This window comes from Carcharhinus amblyrhynchos, chromosome 7 (assembly GCF_965287045.1).
Source record: "Carcharhinus amblyrhynchos chromosome 7, sCarAmb.v2.hapA, whole genome shotgun sequence".
Classification (NCBI taxonomy): Eukaryota; Metazoa; Chordata; class Chondrichthyes; order Carcharhiniformes; family Carcharhinidae; genus Carcharhinus; species Carcharhinus amblyrhynchos.
The window spans coordinates 27611405-27637820 of record NC_137330.1 but is presented as its reverse complement, the minus strand read 5'-3'; the positions used below and the strand labels follow the sequence as shown (position 1 = coordinate 27637820).

Here is a 26416-nt window from a genome sequence, read left to right as displayed (position 1 = left end):
CTCCAAAGCCTCCACATCCTTCCTGTAATGTGGGGACCAGAACTGCACACAGCACTCCAAGTGCGGCCGCACCAGAGTTGTGTACAGTTGCAACATGACGCTGCGACTCCTAAATTCAATCCCCCTACCAATAAACGCCAAGACACCGTATGCCTTCTTAACAACCCTATCTACTTGATTCCCAACTTTCAGGGATCTATGTACACATACACCTAGATCCCTCTGTTCATCCACACTATTCAAAGTCCTCCCGTTAGCCCAATACTCAACACATCTGTTATTCCTACCAAAGTGAATTACCTCACACTTCTCCGCATTAAACTCCATCCGCTACCTCTCGGCCCAGCTCTGCAACCTGTCCAAGTCTTCCTGCAAACTATGACACCCTTCCTCACAATCTACCGCACCTCCGACTTTGGTGTCATCAGCAAATTTACTAATCCACCCAACTATACCCTCATCCAGATCATTAATAAAAATTACAAACAGCAGTGGCCCCAAAACAGATCCCTGAGGCACACCACTCGTAACCGAACTCCATGACGAATATTTACCATCAACCACCACCCTCTGTCTCCTATCTGCTAGCCAATTCCTGATCCAATTTCCTAGATCACCCTCAATCCCATACATCTGCATTTTCTGCAGAAGCCTACCATGGTGAACCTTATCAAACGCCTTACTAAAATCCATATATACCACATCAACTGCCTTACCCCCATCCACCTCTTTGGTCACTTTCTCAAAAAACTCAATAAGGTTAGTAAGGCACGACCTACCCGCTATCCTGGATCAGAATCTCAAGTTACATGAGGAAGCCAGTCTAGATGCTAACAATTTTTTATTTTTGGCATAAATGTAAGGATTGGATATTTCTTTCCAGGGTTCATTCCAGTGACAAATTAGGGATATTTTATAATGAAACAAACTTCATTTAATAACACAGTTTAAATATACCTTTAACAATTGAAGCAACTTAATCATTGATAGCGGAACAATATTTGAAAATGAAAAGTTACTTTACTTTCTAGCTTAAAACTATTCCAAACAAGCCCCACTCATGCATAGATCAAGACCACTTGAACATAAATAGTTAAAACCCAGGCATACTTGCAATAAATGATGTTAACAGTCTTGAAGCTTTCAGGGAGATTTTGTGGAGTGACAGTGAATTCTCAGAAACAGTCTGCACATGCCTCTGACTTTAGCAGCGCTCCATCAGCAACTGCTTAGTTTTTCTCTCTGCTACAGACCCAACTCTACACATTAACCACATTATCCCATGACCCTTTCAATCACTGTAATCAGAAATCTCAAGGGATTGACTTAAAATAAATACTTGCAATGCTGAAATGAGTAATTATCCTGTGTTACCAAAATCTGAGCCGTATTCCTTCTAGAAACACCGACTGAATTTTAAACATTTTCCTTAAATATAAAAAGTCTGTGTGTGTATGTCAATTGCACTATGATGATAATACACACGGAGCTCTGCAGATGTCTTCAAGCTTTATACCCATGTATAATTGCTGTCATGTGGTTAGCCTTAATAAATGAACCCACAACATGCTTAACAAATCCTTCAAGTGTTTCAGTATTAGTAACGTAGCAGGGCAAGGCAATGCCATGGAGAGATTTGAAAACAAAGCTGGGAATTTTTATGAAAATTTTGATGTGTTCCAATAGATGACTATCAGAAATTTCAATGTCAAAACAAAAAGTTGCTTCATGGGGGTTGTTGGACTGAAGCCACTATAGATAGTATCCACTCCTATTTCCCTACACTGCCAATCAATCTTCCTCTAATTCACATATTCAGATTGTACCTATCAGGATCCAATTTTTAGAGATAAGCTTCAAATTACATCTATTGTGAAGACCAATCTTTGGTTGCGGGATAGCATTCCTGCCTCTGAGTCAGCAGAGACAGGATTTAAACCTCTGTCTAGGTGGCCACAGTCAAGCGAGAGCAGATCCCCACGCTAAATTTCTGGTTGACATGCAGTGGGATACATCTACTTGTGTGCTGTTCTTCCCTCCCCCAACATATGGAACCCATAAATTCCTCCCACTTTTTGGACTAAACCACCTTATCAACTGCTATAAAGAGAGCTACAGACATGGAAAGGTTGTTAATCAGTCTGCGAATCCTTGCACTATTTCATACTGTTCCAAGAGTTGGGTTTGAAGATTGAAAAATAACGGCCAAAACCTCTGCAATACCTCTCTCTCTTTGCTTCACCAAACTACCACATTTTTTGGTTGATGTGTCCTTTTTGTTGCCCCTCCAAAATCTAACCTACATAAGTTCCAACCTCTACAAAATTGAGCAGCGCCCACTGAGGTTCATCTACGCAGTTTTCACCATCTTCAAAAACATTGAATTCTTGATTTTCATTCCTGCCAATAAATCCTTGCATGGGCTTGTCCCGTGTTCATGACCTACCTGTTAATTTATCAAGCTCCACACGATAATCAGGACTTTCCTGCTTGCACACCGCCATCAGTCATCAAGACTTTACCCATTTCAGCTATCCTCACTGGAACATTCTCCCTTAACCCTTCCACCATTCTAACTCACTTTCAGAAGTCACCTCACAGCTTCTGTCTTTGTGCAAGCTTTCCCCGAACAACTCATCTCACTCAGCATCTATTTCTCTTCTGTGAGATTTCTTGTGGCATTTACTAAGTGGAAATTTCTCTTAAGTGCAATCTGTTGTTTTAATTGAGTAGTCTGTAAATCTGTTATTTAGAGATGCCAGCAGATCTTTATGACGTTTCTACATGGTAAAGCATGGAATGTGTTGTTTTATAATGATTGGAGCGCTATATCAGAAGGGGTGATTCTACCTAAAAAATTCGAAGTGCTGAATTGGCGGGAAAAATGGCGTAATTCACAATTGTTTTTTCAGTGCAGCTTCAGACTCGAATCTCCCACACACTGTGCACTACAGAAGTCACAATCCTGAATATTATTAAAAGCTTGGGGGACGGGGCCTATTCACACCAGAGTCTGACAGTTCTGAAGCTCTGCGCATGCGCAGTGACCCTGCACTGTCAGCCTGCAGTTTGCGGGCCAGCTTGATCACTGGTCAGCCTGGGATCCTCGTAGTGCCGCCCCTCCAGTCATTCCCCACAGCCCAATCATGGCCCCTCAACCATTCCTTGACTAGGAGCGCCCGAATCTCCAGCACCTCCCCCCATGGGAGGCAATCCTCCCTCCGCCCCACCCACCCCCAAAATGGCAGGCAGACCTCACCCCTAGCAGACCAGCCCGATGCCTGGTGGGCAGTGCCAAGGTGCCCTCTGCGCCTGGGCAATTTGCCCCTTGGGCAGTGCCAGGGGCACAAGCTGGCACTGCCAGGGTGCTCAAGCCCTGGGCGCACCACCCCCAGGCTTGAATCCTATTGGGTCCAGATTGCACCCGCCCCTTCACTCCAGTAGGGTCTCCTGCTAGTTCCCTGAAAGTGAATTTGTACTGGTGGTTGGGAGATGCTATGAGACTTCAGTCCCGTGCCCAATAATCACATTACAAATAGATTAAAATGACTTATCTGGTCTTCGCACCAGCTTCCAGTATGGTCCTGACCGTGCCTGCTCTCAGGTGGTGAGAGACGCACATGCATCGGGAACGCATGCACGAACTGGTGCACATGCGCATCTCCCTACCCGACCCACCAAAAGAAATTAGCCTGTTGAAACGGAAATCACCCCCAGAATTTGTTATGATTGGGGTAAGTGATTTGTTGCAGCACAATATCCCATGACAACCACAGCCATTTTCACTCTAAAACACACATTCCTTTTATTTTCTGAAATCACATCAATTTTACTCAGCAGCATGCTTTAGAATGCTCATGTTCTGCTTTAGTGGCTGACCAAAGAGCACTAATATTCAGTACAAACCTATGGACTCTCTCAGCTACCATCACCACACATCCTACTTCTTATAAGGACACCATTAGAATCCCTACAGTGCAGAAGGAGGCCATTTGACGCATCAAGTCTGCATTGACTCTTCAAAAGAACAACTTAGCCAGGCCCACTCCATCCCTGCCCTATTCCTGTAACTCTAAGTATTTAACATGGCTAACCCATCTAACCTACGTATCTTTGGACACAAAGGCACAATTAAGCATGGCCAATGCATGTAACCTACACACCTTTTGACTGTGGGACTAAACTGAAGCATCCAGATGAAACAAATACAGACATGGGGAGAGTGTGCAAACTTAACATTCTATTCTACTAGTTTCTCCATCTCTGTTGAACCTGGTCTGATGATGCAACCTTCCACCTCAGTGCTTCTTCTATTTTTCCTCAATGAGTATGATTGCTGGGGACCTCCATTAAGCCTGATCCATTTCACAAACATCAGCTCCCAATCCTTCCCTTTCCTCCCAGAACAATGATAAAGTTCCCCTCATCCTCACCTTCCACCCCACCAGCCTCCCTGTTTAAACAACATCCTATTGCATTTTCACCAGCTCCCATATGATGGCAACACCGAACACATCTTCCCCCTACTGTGACCTTCTGTCCTTGGCTTGCTTCTAGTGAAGCTCAACTCAAACTCATAGAACAGTGCCTCATCTTTCATCTCAGTATTGTACAGCCTTCTGGACATATTATGCTCAACAACTTTAGATCATAACCTCTGCCTCATCTTGTTGTATGTTGTTTTTTGAGTGTTTTTTTTTGTTGGCATATTTCTTTCTTTATCCTTTCATTTTGCATTTAGGTGGCTGCTATACAACAATTGATGACACAAATGCCTAGCTGTTCCCCTTACAATTGAATCCCCCATAACTATCACAGTCCAACTATGTTTACTCCTCCCTTGTGCATCAGAGTCAACAATTGTGCAACAAATTGGGCTGTTGCTGCTTTCTTCTGAAAGGCTATTCACCTCAATATTTTCCAAAGTGTATATCTATTTTGCAGGGGAATGGCTACAGGAGATTCTTGCATTGCCTTCCTCATCTTTTTGCTCTGCCTGGTGGTCACCTATTCTCTTCTTGTTGTGAATTCTTAGTTTTTGGTGTGACCACCTGTCTGCACATGCTGCTGCATTTGAGCCACAGTGTCCTCGTCCACCACTCTAGCTCAGAAGCCCAGGCTTCTAGGAATTGTAGCTGGAGATACTTCTTGCTGGCCCAAGGCATTGAAAATGTCCCCGGCTTCCCATAGACAGCAAGAGGAGCACATCAGTTTTGAGCTCTCCGACCATGACTTACCCCTTTTTTAAACCTTTTGGAAGCTACCTAGAATCAAAAATCTAGGACTCTTTCCTTGTTCTCATTAATGTAAATGATAAAACACAAAACAAAGACCTTACAAGCTATAAGCCATAAAGTAGGAAATACTTATCCTACTGTACTCGTCAAACCACTTTCCCTGAGTCACTGTTGAAGCCTGACATCACCTAATCAGTTTCAAAGTTCAAGCTAACAATCCACTTTCAGTTTCACTCTCTTCCACACTCATTTATTCTCTTGGCTCCACTCTCTAACTTCATCTTACTTTGTTTACTTTATTATCTTATTTCACTTTGACTTGATTTAATTTTATTTCTCTATGGCTAGTGTTCCTTATTGAAATTCATTACTAAATAAAAACATGTACATTTCCATCCATGCTGGCTGACCTGCTGAGTATTGCTAACATTTTTGTTTGAGTGTAGGGATTTACAAGACCTATGTTGTAACTGCACTGACAGTTAACATGCACTCCACTTGCCAGCAATTTAATCCGAACTTGGCTGATGAACAGATTGCTTTTTGACCCCTTTCCAGTTAGCTATTTTAAAGTTTAAATGTTTATTTATCAGTGTCACAATTAGGCTGACATTAACACTGCAATGAAGTTACTATGAAAATCCCCTAGTCACCACATTCTGGCACCTGTTCGGGCACACTGAGGGAGAATTTAGCATGGTTGATGTACCTAACCAGCACATCTTTGGAGCGTGGGAGGAAAGCCACATGGACACGGGGAGAATGTACAAAATCTACAGTGATCCAAGCCAGGAGTCAAACCTAGGTCCCCAGCGCTATGAAGCAGCAGTTCTAACCACTGTGCCACCATACCACCCACAGTTGTAGTAACCAGCTAAGAATTTCCTTCAGTGTTTTCTGAACTGAGAGATGTAGAAGGTGGGCAGTCTGAAACTTGCTCTGATTGAAGTTAAAATGTCAATGAGGGAAATAACTGAATTGGACTACAAGTTCTTTGACAACAATTGTATTGCCCCAGATATTGTCCCTCTAACTGCCACCTACTCACTAATTCTTTCTTTTTCCCTGCCTATCTTTAACCACTTTTTTCTGTTTCCCTCAGTTCTGTCTTTATGTTTACTACGCTATTATTCTGTCCACATGCTTCAGGGTAAAGCTTGATGTACTGCAACTAATATGAGAACATCAAATTGTTCATCCATTGAGAGGATCAAGGACAATAGCTTTTTACCTTTAAGGAGATCATTTCAATGATGCAGAAATTATTTAATTGATAGCTGATGTGAAACTTCATGAGATGTAATGTTAAAATGACTGCAATAATCGAGAAAGAAAAGAAAGTTCCAACAGATGATGAATGGGACAGAATTTACCAAATTCTAGAGGTTTAATGTGCATTACTTCAGTGGAAAGGAACCTATTTCAAATGATCTTCGTTACCTTTCTGCCCTTTGTTTAACAACTCTCCGATTGTGGCTTCACAGTTGAAGATGGATGTTTGGATTGTGAAATGCAACAGTACTACTGCTCTTCAAAAACAGAAAGTGCTGGAAAATCTCAGCAGGTCAGTCAGCTCTGATGAAGAGTTATCCAGACTTGGAACATTGGCTGTGTTGGAACATAAGAACTGGGAGCAGGAGTAGGCAATTCAGCCCCGCCATTGAATACGATCATGGCTGATCTCGGTCTCAACTCCACGTTCCTACCCATTTGCCATAACCACTCAACCCATTACTAATTAAAAATGTCAATCTCCTCCTGAAATTTACCCATTGTCCAAGCATCCACTGCACTCTGGGATAGTGAATTCCACAGCTTCATCACCCTTTAAGAGAAGTGATTGCTCCTCATCGCTGTTTTAAATCTGTCAACCCTTATCCTAAAACATTGACCTCTTGTTCTAAATTGTTCTACAAGAGGAAGCATCTGCTCTACATCTACTTTGTCAATACTTTTATATACCTCAATTAGATCTCCTCTCATGCTTCTAAACTCTAGTGAGTACAGGCCTAAATTGCTCAAACTCTCTTCATTAGACAAACCCCTCATCTCTGGAATCAGTCTGTTCTCTCTCCACAGTTGCTGTCAGACCTGCTGAGATTTTCCAGCATTTGCAGTAATTTTCTTTTATCTTAATACTACCCATGTTACCCTGCTTGTCGTGGTCAGGTGATCACTGCCATGAGGCAATCATTGTAAACTGTCATCTTAGAAATCAGTTAAATAAAGACCTACAATGAGAAAACACCAAGAAACTCTCTGATATGGTATCAGGAGGGGGACTTAAAATAGAGTTTTAAATCCTGGAAATGTTGCTTAGAAGACACAACTCAGAAAGGCACACAAAAATGTTTGAATCTGCTAAAGTCTGATGACAAAGGACAAGAAAAAGCAACAACGTACAGAAGGCAGCAAGTGAACATGGCAGTAAGCTTTCCAATTCATACCTCAGAAGAAATGAAGGGCAATATGTGGCATAATTGGAAGTTTTCCATTTGCAATGCCAAAATTATGAAATTATGAGTTGACAACAGATTTAATTGATAGTTGGAACCAATGCAAGTAGCCATATTGCTAAGGAGGGACTGCTATAAATTGTATTACACCCTGAATACTGCGGAGGACATACAAAAGAAGAGAAGGATTGTTCACCATGGGGAAGGCTGTGTTTTAACTGCAAGAAGCCAAATCATTTTTCACACACGTTTGGATACAAGAAGCAAGCCTGTACTGACGAGGTATGATCAGAAAAGTCTGATCAGGTGCTATACATAATGCACCAGGTTGGTTCTGCCAAGTCTATGGGTAACAAGTGGGTTGTCAATGCTTCAATGATGTGTATCGTGTAAAATAAGAGTATCAGATGAACAAGAATTGTTGGATAATGGTACATCATGCAACATCATGACATTCACAAACTTGTGCAAAGTCACTCAAAAATGGAAATCCAAATGTGAAGTTCTTAAAAGCAAGGTTGAGGCTAAATGATGGCACAGCTCTCACAGTGAGGGGACAAATTACTGTGACAACCCAATGCAATATCAAGAAGAAAGATTGCGAGTACCAGACAATACCTGGGACACAACAGCCACTCTAAGCTGCATAATGGCACAGTGGTTAGCAATGCTGCCTCACAGCGTCAGAGACCCAGGTTTGATTCCTAGCTTGGGTCACTGTTTGTGCGGAGTGTGCACGTTCTCCTCTTGTCTGTGTGGGTTTCCTCCAGGACCTTTAGTTTCCTCTCTCAGACTGAAAGATGTATCAGTTTGGTGTATTGGCCATGCTAAATTCTCCCTCAGTGTATCTGAACAGGTGCCAGAGTGTTGCATCTAGGGGATTTTCACAGTAACTTTATTGCAATGTTACTATAAATCTACATGTAACACTAATAATTAGGACATTAAGCAAGCCTAAAGCTTTGACTATTAAGTTAGACTGTGCTAACTGAGGTTTACAACCTGTTGCAGCTCACAAAACCATGGATCACCGAGGAGTATAAAGATGGGTTTATAGGGCTGGGATGTCTACCGGGGGAATATAATTTAGAAGTAGAGAAAGGTGCAAGACCAATTCAGCACCTGCCAGGAAGAGTTCTGGCAACTCTCGGGTCAAGCCTAAAAGAAATGTTAGAAGAACAGGAAAAAAGGGAATAATCAAGGAAGTGTCAACTCTGGCAGACTGGGTCAGCAGCATGGTAGCAGGGAGTATTCTTACAGTCAAAAGATTTAAACAAAGCCCTGAAGAGATCGCATTACCCCATGCCAATCATTGAAGGAATTCAGTTGAGTCTAAAAGAGACAAGAGAAGTGCTCTACTCGACAAACATGAACAATGAAATTCAACACTTCATAGACCAGTGCTGCGCTTGTAATGAGTACAAGTCAGAGAGCTGTTGATGATACCTGACATCCCAGACAGATCATGGATAGAGCTGGGAGTAGACCGCTTCATTGTAGCAGGAACTGATTATTTTGTCAATGTCGACAACTATGCAGACTGTTGGGAGTTAGACTTGCTGACTTCATCAATGACAAGAGAACTAGTAGAATGTCAGGAAGCATGCTTCACTTCAGACATTACGGCATGGCAAACATGGGGATGAGTGAGAGTGGCCCCCAGTTCATGAGTGAAGAATTCAGTTTCACAAGGATTAGGAAATTTAACACTACTCATCATCTCCACATGATACACAGTTTAATGCAAAAGTTGAGGTTACTGTGAATATTGCCAAACAATTCATTAGGGAATGGGAAAAATCCAGCACAGGTGTATATAAGGGAATCTGAGTGGAGAAACTAAAGGCATGGAAAATAGCCCAGTCCAAAGAATAATGTCACATTGCATAGAAACCATTCTCTCAACATTAAAATAGTTACTGAAACCAGATGTACTGTCAGGCATGAGTGAAAAAAATCAAGAGGAAATGGCAGAAAGCCTGATTTCAGTTTGACAAGTTTGCTGAGCCAGTCAAGGGTACAAACTTTCAATAATCTCAACAGGAGTCATCCCAGGTGACAATGAGGGGCATGCATGGAAAAGTTTCTACCTTGATCATATGCAGTAACCAAATATACCAGTGCAATTTTCAGTATGTATGCAAAGCTATTCCTTTATGGCACACAGCCATTTATGCACAGCAATCAGCTGGTCAGGGAGAAACAATCTCACTGGCTGTACTAAGTGCAGAACTACCATCATTCCCAGAGGTCTATTTGTCCCCAGTAACTCCAGAGGAACAACAAAAGTTCCAGCAAAAAGTACCAGTGGAATGACACCTTCTGGATAAAGAACATCACTCAGACAATGACAATATCCATGTATACTGTTAAGAGAGACATGCACCAGATGTTGTTTCATTCAGTTTACTGAGTTCTGTGCAATGTCAAATTTTGGGCTTGGGGGTCATATGATGTGAGCATGGGAAGAGCCATGTTTCCATGAGCTCAGGCATTAGTCAGCCCATAATCTATTCATGTATCATATTGACACAGCTCATACACCTAATCCTGGAGAGAAAAGTCCATATTATGTCCCTGGAAAATATTTGGTTAAGCATTCATGACAAAATGGCAAGAAGTAATAAGAAAATTGCTGGCAAAAGATTTTGTGTGAAATTTTAGAGACTTCTGTAATCTTGAGAAAAACGATCTTGCAGTCAATATTGATGAGGGGGCTTGGGGCAGTATCTTTGGAAATGCCAACAAAATCTGTTGGCGGAGATCCAACATAAAAAGCTGCATCATCTGCATGTTACACCAATTTAAGACACAAGGTAGACCCCTGCTATATTCTCAATGTGCCAAAAATGCAACTTGCTCAGAGGTGACTATGCACTTTGTGTTTAGTCCTGGTCGGACATACTTTAAAGAGCTTGAGAAGACATTTGGTGCAGCCTGAGTGTTTGATCCTTTGTCCTTGATTCTGGGGCTCCCAGGCAAAAAGATAATTTACACCAAAGAGAAAAGACTGGTCAGCATCCCAACATTTACAGCATAGAAGAATGTCCTTAGCTCCTGAGTTAGCAATAATTCTCCTGTTCAGAAACAGAATAAAATTTTTCTGGAATGTATCCCAATGGAATTCCTATCTTGTACGCTCCGATTCAAATTGGATGCACCCCATTTCAAAATAAGATTCCGTAACATCTGACTTACTCTGACAATGCTTTCTGCAGATAATGTAGCACTTCCTATCTTTTTCTATCCTTGCGTGCAGAGAAATGATCAAGCTGTATTGTACTGTATTGGAAACAAATCTGATAAAAATATATTTAAATAAAAAATCTGGCCTTGGTGCATGAAACAGAGTGAGGATACTGTGTGATTTGAAGCGAAACTTGAAAGTAGTGGTCTTCGCATGTGTCTGCTGCTCTTGTCCATCAAGTGATAGGAGTCATAGGTGTGGAATTTGTTTTGGAAGGAGCCTTGGCAAGTTGTTGTAGTGCATCATGTAGATAGTAAACTCTGCTGCCACTGTGCCAGTAGTAGAGAGAGTGCATGATTAGGGTGGTGAGCACTTTGTCCTGGATGCCATTGAAGCTGTACTCATCTAGGCACAGAGAGAATTCTGTCACATTGCTGACTGTACCTTTTAGATAGTGGAAAGACTTTGGGATGTCAGGTGGTGAGTTACTGATCAGAATAATTAGCCTGATAGTTACTGATCAGAATAAAACGATCCGCAGTGTGACTGTTCCAATTAAGATTATTCCCAGGATGTTAATGATGGAAGGATTAGATTATGCTAATGCCTTTGAATGCGAAGGGGATGGGGTTAGACTTTCTTTCCTTGAAAACAGCTGTTGCTAACTTTTTTTTTGCAAAATGGGCAGCACGATGGCACAGTGGTTAGCACTTCTGCCTCACAGTGTCAGGGAACCAGGTTCAATTCCCAGCTTGGATCACTGCCTGTGTGGAGCCTGCACATTCTCCTCGTATCTGTGTGGATTTCCTCCAGGTGTTCAGTTTCTTCCCACAATCCGAAAGATGTGCTGGTTAGGTGCATTGGCCATGCTAAATTCTCCCTCAGTGCAGCTGAACAGGCACCAGAGTGTGGCAAATAGGCGATTTTCACAGTAACTTCATTGTAGTGTTACTATAAGCCTACTTGGGACACAAATAAATAAACATTGAAAGATTATTTTCCTCCTAGCACAGGCCTGAATGTTATACTGGTTTTGCTGCACACCGCCACCTGCAAGTTCCCCTCTCAAGTCACGGACAACTTCATTGTCTGTGGAATTGCAAATATGCTGAACTATGGTCAACAAACATCCCCACTTCTGACAATGGTGAAGGGAAGGTCATTGATAAAGTACATGAAGATGGTTCAGCCTAGGGCACGACCCTGAAGAACTTCTGTAGCAGTGAACTAAAATGATTGGCCTCCCATCATCACAACAGTCTTTCTTTGCACCAAATAGAACTCCAGCTAGTGGAGAATATTCTCTTGATTCCCATTGATGTCAGTTTTGCTGGGGCTTCTTGGTACCACACTCAGTCAAAAATGTCCTGATATGAAAAGCAGTTACTCTCTTTTTACCCCCATGTCCAGCTTATTTTTCAATGATTGGACCAAGGTTGTAATGAGGTCAGGAGCTGAGTAACCTGGTAGAACCCAAACTGAGCATCAGTAAGCAGATTATTGAAGAGGAAATGCTGTTTGTTAGCATTGTTAGTGATCACTTCCATCACTTTGTTAATGATTGAGAGTGGAGTGATGGGCAGGAAGTAGCTGGATTGGATTTGTCCAGTTTTTATGAACAAAATATACCTGGTCAATTTTTTACTTTGCATTCAATCATTCCATATATAACTTTTAAAATTCTTGGTGTTGTCTCTGAGGGCTAGATTTCTGTTACCGAGGCAGGTAACTTGTGTAAGGACATTTTTTATGTCAATGGGTCATCCTAAGATTGTAAAGATAGCCCCACTAATTTCAGGTCAGTCAGTTTAACATCAGTGGTGGCAAGCTTCTAGAAATAATTATTTGGGGTAGAATTAGTAGTTACGTAGAACAATGCAACTTGATTAGAAAGAGCCAGCATGGTTTCTAAAGAAGAAATTGTGTTTAAGTGCTTTGAGGGGGGAACAGAACAGGTCAATGAGTGTAATGCTGTTGATGTGGTGTACATGGACTTTCAGAAGGCATTTAATAGAGTGCCATACAACAGACTTGTGAGAAATGTTATAATTCATGAAATGAAAAGGACAGTAACAACTTGGATATAAAATTGGCTGAATAATGGCAAGCAGAGAATCAAGGCCAATGGATATTTCTTGGGCTGGCAGAAGGTTTGTAGTCATGTTCCCGAGGGATCAGTAGTGGGGCCCTTGCTTTTCCTGCTATATATTGATCAAGATCTTGGTGTGCAGGGTATGGTTTGAAAGTTTGCAAATGATACAAAACTTGGAAACATTGTGAACTGTGAGAGTGTAGAACTTCAAAAGGACAAGTTGCTAGAGTGGGCTGATGAAGTTCAAGACACAGAAATGTGGGGTAATGCATTTTGGTCGGAAGGATATAATAGAGACAATATAAAATAAAGGGTAATATTCTTAAAAGAGGTGCAGGAACAGAGGGAGCTGGGTGCATATGTGCAAAGATCATTGAAGGTGGCAAGACAGGTGGAGAGAACAGTAAATAAAGCATATGGAATTTGAGACTTTATTAATAGGAGCATAGAGTACTAGAACAAGGAGGTTATGGTGAACTCATACAAGACACTAGTTAGAACATTATGGAATATTGTGTACAATTCTAGGCTATAGGAAGTATACGAATGCATTGGAGAGAGTGCAGAAGAGGTTTACAAGAATGGTTCCAGGGATAAGAAACTTCAGTTATGAGGGCAAATTGGAGAGGATGGATTAACTTTCCTTCGAGAGAAGGCTAGGAGGATATTTGATAGAGATGTTCAGAATCATGAGGGGACTGGACAGAACAGATAGGGAGAAATTGTTCATGCTTGTAAAAGGATGAAGAATGAGTGGGTACAGATTTAAAATGACTTGCAAAAGAAGCAAATGTGATGTGTTTTTTTTCCACACAGTAAGTGCTTCAGGTCTGGACTGCACTGCCTGGAAGGGAGGTGGAGGCAGGTTCAATCGAGGCATTCAAGAGGGCGTTAGAAGATTACTTGAAATAATCAGGAAATTAGATGATTACTTGAACTGAAACAATGTGCATGGGTACAAGGAAAAGGCAGTGGAATGGGACTAAGTCATGATGCTCGTTTGGAGAGCTAGTGCAGACATGATGGGCCAAATGGCCTCCTTCTGATTCAGTGATTCTGTTTATAGGGACCCATTAGATCCAATTTGTGCTTCAGGGTTGTGGGCACATGAATGAGGTGGGCCTGCCGATCCAAGAAGCAGATCCTAAGCAATCAAAGGAACAGGAGAATGCTGAATGGGCTGGTTCAATGGTCTACCCCAGATCTCGAGGATATTATCCCTTTTGTTTTAGAAGCATTTAGGCCCTCTTGCCCTTACTCCTCAATCCCCCCTCAACCCCTCCCCCTCCACACAACCACACCTGTGCCCCCTCCATGCTAACTCATGTCCCTCACCCTCCTAATGTGGGTATGCCGGTGTTGGACTGGCGTAAACACAGTAAAAAGTCTGACAACACCAGGTTTTAGTCCAACCTATTTATTTGATAATATACTCACAAGCTTTCGGGTTAGCCCCTTCGTCAGGTGAATGGAGAGTTCTGGCCTCAGACAGAGCATATAAAGCACAGACAGTTTAGAGATTACTGATTAGAATGCGAATCCTTACACCTAACCTGCTGTTCAAGACCTGAAGTGGCTGATAATGTGAGTGGAAGGAGCACTGATCACAGTTTAAAGAGATGTGTATTGTCTCCAGACAGTACAGTAAGTGAGGTTTTGCAAACCCAGGCAAGTCACGGGGGTTACAGATAGTGTGACATGAACCCAAGATCCCTGTTGAGACCGTCCTCATGTGTGCGGAACTTGGCTATCAGTCTCTGTTCAGCGACTCTGCGCTGTCATGTGTCGTGAAGGCCGCCTTGGAGAATGCTTACCTCTGACCTTCGGGTAAGCATTCTCCAAGGCGGCCTTCACGACACACGACAGCGCAGAGTCGCTGAACAGAGACTGATAGCCAAGTTCCGCACACATGAGGACGGTCTCAACAGGGATCTTGGGTTCATGTCGCACTATCTGTAACCCCCGTGACTTGCCTGGGTTTGCAAAACCTCACTTACTGTACTGTCTGGAGACAATACACATCTCTTTAAACTGTGATCAGTGCGCCTTCCACTCACATTATCAGCCACTTCAGGTCTTGAACAGCAGGTTAGGTGTAAGGATTCGCATTCTAATCAGTAATCTCTAAACTGTCTGTGCTTTATATGTCTGAGGCCAGAACTCTCCATTCACCTGACGAAGGGGCTAACCCGAAAGCTTGTGAGTATATTATCAAATAAATAGGTTGGACTAAAACCTGGTGTTGTCAGACTTTTTACTGTCCTCACCCTCCTACCCATGGCTTCTCATGGTAACCATGGAAACTCTATAGCCACTCACCCAATTTCCACCATGTGGACTCAGGAGCCTGTGGCTATGAAAAAAACAGACTTCTAACAATCGAATATGGCTCTCACTCATACATGTGATAGTGAAAGAAACATTCAAGAATCCCATTCAAAGCTTTAAAATCTCTTTGTTTGGTTAATATATTTTAAATCCATGAAACATCTATTCAGATGCATATCAAAGGCAGCTCATTCTTTAAGTTTCTTTAAACTGACAATTAAGCTGTGAATTAGAATCCCTTTCTGAGATAAGTGTAATTTTCGAAACTCAGAAAAGCATTCATAATGATATAATGATAGTCCTTAGAGAAATGTCAACAAAGGACTCGATCGCAACTGTATAACCAGGTGGTAATGTTTTCTTCTAACCTACACCAGTTGGCCTGCCAGTAAAGCAGTCCAGCAGAGGATTTTTTAAAAAATTACAGACTGTGGAAGCCTTTTGTTATGTTTGAAGAGCAGAGATTTTAAAAACTTCAGATCATGGCACTTAAACAAACCTTATCTGTCTTTCAAGAACATCTATTCTATCAATTCATGGCTCCAGCACTGCAGATTAAAGCCCTTGCTATAGCCTGAATGCCGTATTGAACTCAACACTAATTCCAATGTCCTTGCAGACTTTGAATTTAAATCACGCCCCTACCCCCTTCTTCTGGCCAGCAGAAGTTGGGTTTTTCAGAAATGGGGACTTTGGTCTCCAGGTCGCACCTGCCATTTTTAAAGGTCTGCAGACTTTTCCTATTTCTGCTAAAATCTGGCCCCTGGGATTCCTGAAATCCTGCACAGTTAACAGCCCTCACTGCACTGGGTATAATCACCATGTTTTATGGTTATAAAGAGGAGTTTATAACTTACCCATGAGTCTGTTACATGAAGAAGCATGGAACTAACCAAAATTTCTCACTTTTGTTTTCTTTGTATTCTTGGTGCTTGTTGGATATTGAAATTCTTTTGTTTTACTTTCTGCTCCTTCCTCCTCCCTCCCCCCCTCCCATTTCTCTGTCCTCACAGGTCATTCTCCACCACATGTACTCTTTCAGCTTGGAGGCCGGGACGACCTGGGTCGGGGACTTCTCCATGACTGCTGTCACTGTCACTCTGTGATTGACTGGCGAAGAAGGTGCAATTCAGGTGGGACATTGACTTTTTCTCCCTCTGTTCCCTCCCCAATTCATCTCATTATATTTGGTGAATTATGTAGAATGTACTGAACAGAAACAGATAATTTGGCCAAACCCACCTGCTCTGGCATTTTCCTCTGTCCAGGCCACATTTCACTCCTCTTCATTTAATTCTCCCAGCATAACCTTCCATTTCCTTTCTCCCACAACTGCTTGCCTAGCTTCCCCTTAAAGTGTATCTATACCAACTGCCACAACCACTCTATGATAACAAGTTTCCCATTCTGATCACTCTCCGGATAAAAGGTTTTCTCCTAAGTTGGACTTGTGTAAATATCTTACATTTAATCCATGAGTTGTTATCGCCTGCAAATGGAAACATCCACTCTATGTACACCATTATTGTAAAGTTGGCATTTTGGTTTTAATGCTAGTCTTCTCCCCGCCTCGGACACCCCCTTTAATTTTTAGTTTATTTACTTGCTTGAGGGAATCCTCAATCCAGAAGGAAAACAGTACACTGCTGGAGCTTACGGATCTCTGAGCGCAAGTAAACTAAAGTCCAATGAAAAAATATCATATTTTGAAAACTACAATATCTGTCAATAACATACAAGAGACATCAAGGCTTATTAAATGTCATTAACCTCTGAACTCTTAGGATCAGAAACCCCTTGCTAGCTTGCCCAACTACGATGCATGGTTTTTGTATGCCACACTCTCTTGACAGTGTTAAGTTCTTATTTTTATGTGTATAGACTGAGAAAAGACGTCAGGCACATGGATGGTTGCAATGTGGGGTAGCCTGCAGCTTGATTGTTTGGTCAATAAACTGACAGAGTAGGTTGGTGCTGCCAGTTAACTGTCTAAGTGGTCAAGGTAAAAATTACACTCAGTATTTTTTTATTTATGGTGCTCAATCCCAAGATACCTTGCCTTTTTGTCACTACTCCTTCCCAGTTTGGAGAATACATAGCCAAAACAGGGATTCTTTGCAGAAAAATCTCTTATCTTTTAATGGCAAGTGAGCCAAGCACCAAGAGGCATCAATCCAATTGGTATTATCTGGCATCTTACCTTAACTTTTGAAGGTGTCATTCTTCACCTCAAATTATCACCTCCAGAATTACTCTCTGAGAAAGCTTTCAAGTTAGCACTCAGGATCGGAATTCTCGCTGGGGGGGATTCTCAAGTTCCACCAACAGTACCCCCCATCCATGGGTTTCCTGCTGGTGTGGGCGTGATGTCAGTGGGAATTCCTATTGACAGTGGCAGGACCAGAGAATTTCGCTGCTAGTGAACAATGCGTCACATCCCACCAACAGGAAACACACCTGATGTTTTATCTGATCAGAGATGAAAGACCCTCTGATTATTCTATTTTTAATTGGCTTGTAACAAAAATTCCAGATTATTCAGTAGAATAGAGATTTAAAGTGATCGGAACTCTGTCTGTGCGAAAATATTTTTTCATCTGGTAAAATGAATATATTTTAAAGATATAGAAGCTTTATTCATTCTAATTCTTTCAGTGAGAATATTGGTCTGATTTAAGTCAGATGCTGAAGCTGACTGCTGTCCTGCTGTGACATGTTGCTATTCAGAGCCGTGGGTGGATGACGTTCTTTTTATACTTGAATAGATGACGCTGTGTTAGTGCTTACATTGGGCATGGATTCAGTAATATTGGCTTAAAATGAATTTAGTGAATAAACATAAGTGGGTTATTACAATTCATTTCACCTGCAACCACTGTGGCTTCTGCCATTTTTGCATGATTGAATCATGAATGAAGAATTCTGGAATTTTCCAATGTTTGGAGCACACGCAATTGGATCAATTAGATTATGGAGGATTATGGAGGGCATTGGTGAGGTTGCAGCTGGAGTACTGTGTGCAGTTTTGGGCGCCGTACTTACGCAAGGATATTTTGGCCTTGGAGGGAGTGCAGAGGAGGTTTACGAGGCTGATGCCGGAATTGAGGGGGTTGAGCTATGAGGAGAGGCTGAATAAACTAGGCTTGTACTCGTTAGAGTTTAGAAGAATGAGGGGAGATCTCATTGAGACGTATAAGATGATGAATGGGATGGATAGGATAGAGGTGGAGAGACTCTTCCCGCTCAGAAAGGACAGTAGGACTAGGGGGCACAGCCTCAAGATAAAGGGGGGGCGGTTTAGAACGGAGTTGAGGAGGAACTTCTTCACTCAAAGGGTGGTGAATCTCTGGAATTCTCTGCCCGTTGAAGTGGTGGAGGCTACCTCGCTAAATATTTTTAAGACGCGGGTTGATGGGTTTTTGATAAGAGAGGGGATTAAGGGTTATGGGGAGAGGGCGGGAATGTGGAACTGAGCCAAGACAGATCAGCCATGATCTTATTGAATGGCGGGGCAGGCTCGAAGGGCTAGATGGCCTACTCCTGCTCCTATTTCTTATGTTCTTATGTTCTTATGTGTCTCTTCACTCTATCTATCCTGCTTTGTTTTATTATGGTTAAATACCTAAGCATCCTCATGCAGAGTGACAGTGAAGTCCAGTATGTCAGTGCAACAGATGAGACTGAAGCATTTGTAATCATCATGAGCCACAAGTGCCCAGTGGATGCTCCATCTTGGCCTCCACTTAAGGTCACTGATGCCAGTCTTCAGGCAATTTAATTTACACAAAGTAACAACAGGAAATGGCAGAATGCACTGCATTCAACAAAGGCTGCGGTTACATCTTACAGGATGTAACTACTTTTATGACAACTGGGAGGAAATGACAGATCACTGAGGTAGGCCTTTTAAACAGCCCACGTGGCACTTGGCTGCCCTTTGAACTGTTTCTAGCAACAGTGGGCATGACCCAGCACACAACTTGGAACAAAAACCCAGCCACTGAGGGCTGTTTCTCCTGAGGCAGGTATGTCAAGCTGGGCATTTTCCTGAGCCTCAAATATGGAAATATATTACATTTGTTGCTGGGTCAATTGGAGCTTCCTCCCAACCAACAAATGATTGTACCTTCACCACATGGTGCTCATGGGCAGTAAATGCTACCTTGTCAGTGACCTTGACATCCCCTGATTGAATAAATAAAACTTTGCCGATCAATAATCTATCAATAAAAACATCTTTGAAGAAAGTAATGGAGTTCATGTTTCGAGTTGAAAATGACTCTTCTACAGAACGCATGTTCTCAGACTTGCAGGTTTTTCCATAACTTTCTGTTTTGATATTAAAAGAATCTGTCAATCTTAGTTTTGAAATTGTTAGTTGACCTCATTTCAACAGTTTTGTGGGCAAAATGTTCCAGATTTCCACCACCAAGAAGTGCTTCTGGACAGCACTCCTGAAGGATCTAGCTCTAGTTTCAAGATTATGTTCCTAGTTTTAGGCTCATTCACGAGAGATAGGATAGACACAGGGAAACTATGAGAAGGGAAAATTCCACCCTCTGTCTCTTAATCTAATTACACCGTACCGCATCTCACCAGCCAGTTTCCAATACGTGAGAAAAGCGATATTTGAAAAATAAAAAATATTATAACTCCTCCTTTTCCTGGCACTGCTAATAAACCCATTAGGGAATTCTGGAGAAACCTCTTTGCTTAGAATGTTAAACTTGTGACCACGAGGAGTATGAGAGGCAAAAAGCATGGACGAATTTAAGAAGCTGGTAAAACAAATGAGGGAGAAAGAAACAGAAGAATTGTTTGATGGGATTAGCTGTAAAAGATTGGGTGGAGGCTTGTATGAAGCAAAAATTCTGTGTTGATCAGTTGGGCAATTATTCTGTTTCAGTGCTCTAAATATTGTATAGTGTGTGATAATTTAACACTTTTAGTCTCCCATGAGACTATGCTCCTTTAATTTTGAAAAAAAATGATTTTTCAATTTTCAACTGACAGGAAATTTTGCAATTTGAAATGAGACAGAACAAACTACTTAAAAATGTAAGACTACCTTCCAAGGTGAAGGTGAAAAAAGCAACAAGACACCCTCAGGAGAGTGTGAAGAGAGGGACATTTTCTATAATTCAGAGACCCATTGAAACTCATCAATATCTAAGGATGTGACATTAAAATGCAAAATGCTGGATATTAAAATAATGGTTGCCACAGACAAACCCACCAAAACCCCTTGGAAATACACAATGGCTGAAGTATAATAGGCCCGGTTGCAGAGAGTGATACAGGTAATGTAAAGAAAGTTTTCAGTAGAGAAAACAAATGCAATTCGAGTTTTGTCCCCTTTTTGTTTTGGAACAAATGTATTCATTTGAAAATGAAATCTACAGCAAACCGAAATGTCATTATAATTGCAACATCTTCTGCATCTGACCACATCCACGAAACCAACTAATCAAAATCTGCCTCAAGCAAGATAAAATGACACTTAACCATATATTCTTTCAGCTGTTTTAATGGACTCAATCTTCCCTTATTTCAGATACCTGCGTATGCGTGGCAATGTATTTTCATTTGTTTTATTTGGTTTAGAGCTTAAGGAATCTGCTCTTTCTTTAGCTGAAGAAAACATTGTTTGATTGGCTCCTTATTGACCAGTGTGTAAATAGTTAACTACATTCTGAACCTAGAAAAGGAATATCCTCGTGAAAAAGAAACTTAACTTTTCTTGTGACCAGCCAAGAAGGCTGAAGAGAGAGAATCAGATCACTCTTTGTCAATTGAGCAGAACAAGTCCCAGGATCATTCTGGTGAATCTATACTTCAGTCTTCCGGTTAAATATATATTATATCCTTCCTAAGGAGCTGCATCGAGTACTGTGCACAGTATTGTAAATAGGGTGGAACTAGTTTTCCAAATTAGCCAACAGATTCCCAACACTTAACAACTTTGGCCAAGAACTCTCGACTGCTTTATCAGTCATATTATTATTTTCACTAAAACAAATTGAGAAAAAGATGACGATACAATGATTTCACGCGTCAATGGTCATTGATAAATTCGCCCTAATTGAAAAGAAAACATAAAAAAACTCAATCACTGCAGGACAATGAAACAATAAAAAATGATATATATCTGCTTTAATACTTTGAATAAAATCTATGCTAACGTCATGAAGTGTAGAAACCGCTATTGCTCCAATTCTTAAACTTCAGTTCTGGCTAGATGTCTGACATTGACTTGATGGGCCTTCTAAGCCATAATGACTTTCAGTTATAAACCTAACTCTAAATCATGTAGGATAATCTTTGTACAAGTGGGGGCATAAAATTTATAAAATTAAAATAGTTTTAAGGTTTTAAAATTATTCTGAAACTTAAAATTAAGTTCATTGCTGTTTAAGATTGCTTTTTAATCATTCGTATTTCAATTCATTTTTCCTCACATTTTTTCAATATATCTGTAATTGTTTCACTGCTTTTTCTCACTCTGTTTTCTCTCGTTCTCTTTTGCCTGATCAGGAATTTATACTTCACTGATTGACATTGCTGTCCTTGTTTCTAATTCTTGTTTCCACTTGTTCACTATCTCCCCTTCTGTAAGTCTCATTTACTGCCTCCTTCTTATTCTATATATGTCCTCTCCTTCCTGTTGATTTTTTTATCTCTCTCCCAATGTATTTTTGTCCTCTGCTCAATCATTTTTATGGACATCTGCACTCTGTGGCTCAAATTTTACATTCCCAGCATCAACAGGATTTTATCCTGGATTCTGCCCACTTCTGACCTGAAAGCAATTTTATTGTGGGACAGGCAGGCTGGCTGGGAGTTGGGGTGTGAGGAGCAGAATTGGGAGCATTACGCTTGCTCCAATTAAAGCCCTAAATGCTTTCTCTCTCCATGGATCCATCTCTCTCATTGCTGATTCTTCTTTCTGTCTGTCTTTCTCACCTGTAATCTGTCATTGTAACTTGAAACCTGGTTGGAATCATAGATCCTTTCCAATAGCAACGAATATGATTTAATTTTTGTTTAGGAGGTCATTTTGATGCACATGTTCTTGGCTCAGGCTAATATCATACAGCTTCTCTGCTCCCCATATTCGGAAAATACAACTTTGAATGAAGCTACGGTCACGAAAAGTGTTGGAAAAGCTTTCTATCTTTCTTTACAAAAGCACACAGATTGATGTTAGGCACATTGAAGAGAGTTTTTACATCCTTTACTTGTGACAAAACACGTCATGATAAAATATGTTGAACAAAACAAGAGTGAGTTTTTCATGGAGGCCATGTCTCTAAGTGATTTGCAGCTAAATTGCTTATTGCAGAATATGTGCAGTTAACTCTAAATACCTGCTTACTTTCTCCTTCTAAGCTTGACTCTGTGCTTTGTTATTGAGCTTCTAACCACATATCAGCTCTGTCAGCAAAACCATCTACTTCCACCTCTGAAACATCAGTTCTCCCTAACACTTCCCAGTTCACCTGTTGCTGAAAGCCTGATGCATCCCTTTCTTTCTTCAAGACTTGACCATTCCAGTGTTCTTCTGGATGGCCTCCCATCTTCCACCCTCAATAAAATTGGACTCACCCAAAACTTGCTGCCAATATGCTAATCATCACTAAGTCTGTTCATTCATCATGTTATGCTTGCTGTCCTACATTGGCCCAGCTAGTCAAACTTTAATTTTAACATTTTTGTTCTTGGTTTCAAATCAAAGTTTTAAAGTAAAGGTTTATTTATTAGTCACAAGTAAGACTTACACTAACACTGCAATGAAGTTACTATGAAATTCCCCTAGTCACCACAGTCTGGTGCCTGTTCAAGTCAATGCACCTAACCAGCACATCTTTCCGGAGGAAACTCACGCAGACACGGGGAGAACATGCAAACTCAAGTGACCCAAGCTGGGAATTGAATCCAAGTCCCTGGCGCTGTGGGGCAGCAGTGCTAACCAGTGCCACTATGCCACCCATAAAACCATTCCTATCTATTTCTATTTTGCACCTACTTCTGTCATTTGCTGTTACAAGCTGCTGAGATCACTGTGCTCCAGCAGCTGACTTCTCATTCGACCCCAACTATAATCAGGGCAGCACGGGTGGCACAGTGGTTAGCACTGCCTTCTTAGAGCACTCGGGTTTGGTTCTGGCCTCGATCACTGTCTGTGTGGAGTTTGCACATTCTCCCCATGTCTGGGTGGGTTTCCTCCAAATGCTCTAGTTTCCTCCCACAGTCCAAAGATGTGCAGGTTAGATAGATTGGCCATGCTAAATTGTCCGTTAGCATCAGGGGGACCAGTAGGGGTAAATACACAGGATTACAGGGGTAAGGCCTGGTTGGGATTGTTGTCAGTGCAGGATCCTTCTACAATTTGGTAATTCTATGATTCTGTTCTATTTCAACTGCCTTGGCAACCCATGAATGCTGCTTCTTAATATTTCATCTGTGGCTCCCAACATTTTCCAGCTGGATCACATTATCATGAAAAAGCTGAACAAAATGAAATAAAGTGAAAGCCATGACTTTATCGTGGGATAAAAGCATAACATTTATGCTGCACTTTACCATGACTCAAAGATTGTTTTACTGAAAAACATCATTGTGCTCTAAATAAACTTGTTCAACTGGTATAGATAATGCCTCTTGTTCAAGGAACAGGTTTTATGATTGTGACTATTATTGCTTGTAATATAGCTGAGGCAATGAATTATTCTTTTATTATGCTACTTAGAAGTTCTCTTTTAATCATGAGAATCAATAGCCGAAACAATTGTCTTAAAGTTTATTTATTAGTTACAAGTAAGACTTACATTAACGCTGCAATGAAGTTACTGCGAAATTTTCCTAGTTGCCACACTGCAGCGCCCGTTCGGGTCAATGCACCTAACCAGAACATCTTCCAGACTGTTCTAATTCTACACGCCCTAAGTAAAAGCTTGTTTCAAAGATGACTTTAATCGAGAAAATTCCAGTAAAAAAGTTCAATTTATTGTAAAATCTATTGTAAATACATTTCTTATTACTTTTTTATTCTAAATGGAAACTTGCTGGTTTTCCATTAAAACGATACAGTTCATCATTTTGCTATTTTGTCTTTGAGCATGCTTATATGTAATTCATGCTAATTGATGCATAAAACCTGAACACGAATATGTTGGATGTATGAAGATAAAAAAATTTATAAATGGAAATAACTTCAAAAAATTAGATAATTCAGAGTTAGGTCAATTTTAATTTTTCAATTAACACTTGCAAATTGGCCAAATATTTGTTTTTAAAATGCTAAATTTTTGTCTTGCAACTCCAAATAGTTTTTGTTTTAGGTTTTTTTTTAATGGTTCTGGAGTTTTAATAATAGGTGCCAAACTCTAGCCCAAGTCCTGGTATCTCATCCCTAAACCTCTCCACCTTCCACTCTTTTACACCTTTTGTACAATCTACTTCTTTGATCAAGGTTTTGGTCTCCTGAGTTAAGATCTGATGTGGCTCAATGTTACATGTTGTTTGACAACAGTCCTGTGTAGAACCTTGAGATAATTTACTATGGTAAAGATACTCTGTGAATGCAAGTTGTTGTGATTATGGCAAACACATTATTTGGGTTCATTTTATCCATACCTTTTCAAATCTTGAATATGGTGCCAGATACACCTACCATTTGGAGTGTGTGTTTATGAAGGAGAAAGAACATTGCTTTTGATATTGACAGTTGCCATGGTTAAATGAATGATTTATGGCTCAATACTTAAAGGTTGATATTTGTCCATATATTTTGTTTAAAAACTTTGAAAAATGCAAACAGGGGATACAGAGTAAATACTGTTATGTTACCTCTCTGCTATGGCTGTGCAAACAGCATGGAGTGCATCTTTTTTGCTCACAGTCTGGACAGTATTTGTAGAGTACCCCTTTGAAATACGCCTTGACTTTATGAACTTAACACATTTCAGAGAAGAAAGAACTCTCTGCAAAATTTATAACCCAATGCATGACCAGATACGTTGACATCTGACAATTTTATTGAGCCTGCTACTGTGATCTTTATCAGTTAGATCTTGTGATGTATTTATTATGCTGTGATTTGAAGTCTGTAATGGTGAAGTAGTAGTTCTGGGCAGAAATCCCAACTGAGTAAATGGGTCAAATGAAGCAATGAAGTATGACTGATGGCATTGACTACAAATGGAGATGGTTTCTATTATTACTAACACTAAGAACAACCTTTCAATTAACATGTGCCTCTTCACCCACCCTTCCAAGCAGGTGTCCAGTCAGTAGCAATTCACATTGTTTTATTACTCTGACAATAAGCCATTATAATGTTCTCGCATGCTTAATTTTTAAAACTTCATTCATGGGACATGGGTGTCGTTGGCTGGCTAGCATTTATTGCCCATCCCTAGTTGTCCTTGGAGGGCAGTTGACAGTCAACCACATTCATAGATCATAGAATCTTACAGTGCAGAAGGAGGCCATTCGTATTCACTTTGATATCGCTCTGGAGTCACATATTGGCCAGACCAGGTTATAATGGCAGATCTCCTTCCCTAATGGGCATTAGTGAACAGATGGATTTTCCCAACAATCAACAATGGCTCCATGGTCATTAGCACATTCATAATTCCGAATTTCACCATCAATCATTGCGGGATTCGAACTCGCATCCCCAAGATATTAGCCGAGTTCCTGGATTAATAGTCTAGCAATTAATAGTGTAGCAACAAGGCCATCGCCTCTACCTAAAATGATCCTGTATTTCTGGCTATTTTGCTACTATCATTGAGTTTAGGTCTGTATCTTTTTTCAAAAGAGATGGAATATTAATGGCAATTAAGTATTTAATACTTACTCTTCCTTGTGTTCCATGGAGGTAAGTATTTTATTTTTATAGCTATAATTTTTTAAAATTGTCACTGTTCAGTCTGTATAATCACTGTATAATCCTTACCTCTCATGACTAAGTAGCGAAGTAATAATGAAGGAGTAAAATAAACTTGGAAGTCCTCTTAGAATTTACCATTGGTGTGATTATACTGCTTTCCAATTCACCACAAGCTGTTAGCAAACCCTCAAAAAGAGATAGGGAAACTATGTTTGA

General features: G+C 40.7%; 1 protein-coding gene across 5 annotated transcripts in view; it reads left to right on the top strand.

Annotated features, from left to right (window-relative positions):
• dlgap2a (discs, large (Drosophila) homolog-associated protein 2a) overlaps positions 1–26416 on the top strand; it is an 874451-nt gene that overhangs the window by 368768 nt on the left and 479267 nt on the right. For all 5 annotated transcript variants that reach the window (XM_080192052.1, XM_080192051.1, XM_080192054.1 and 2 more), the window contains one exon: positions 16314–16433. In XM_080192052.1, coding sequence (XP_080048178.1) covers positions 16314–16433 — 120 coding nt within the window. The remainder of the gene's footprint in view (positions 1–16313; positions 16434–26416) is intronic.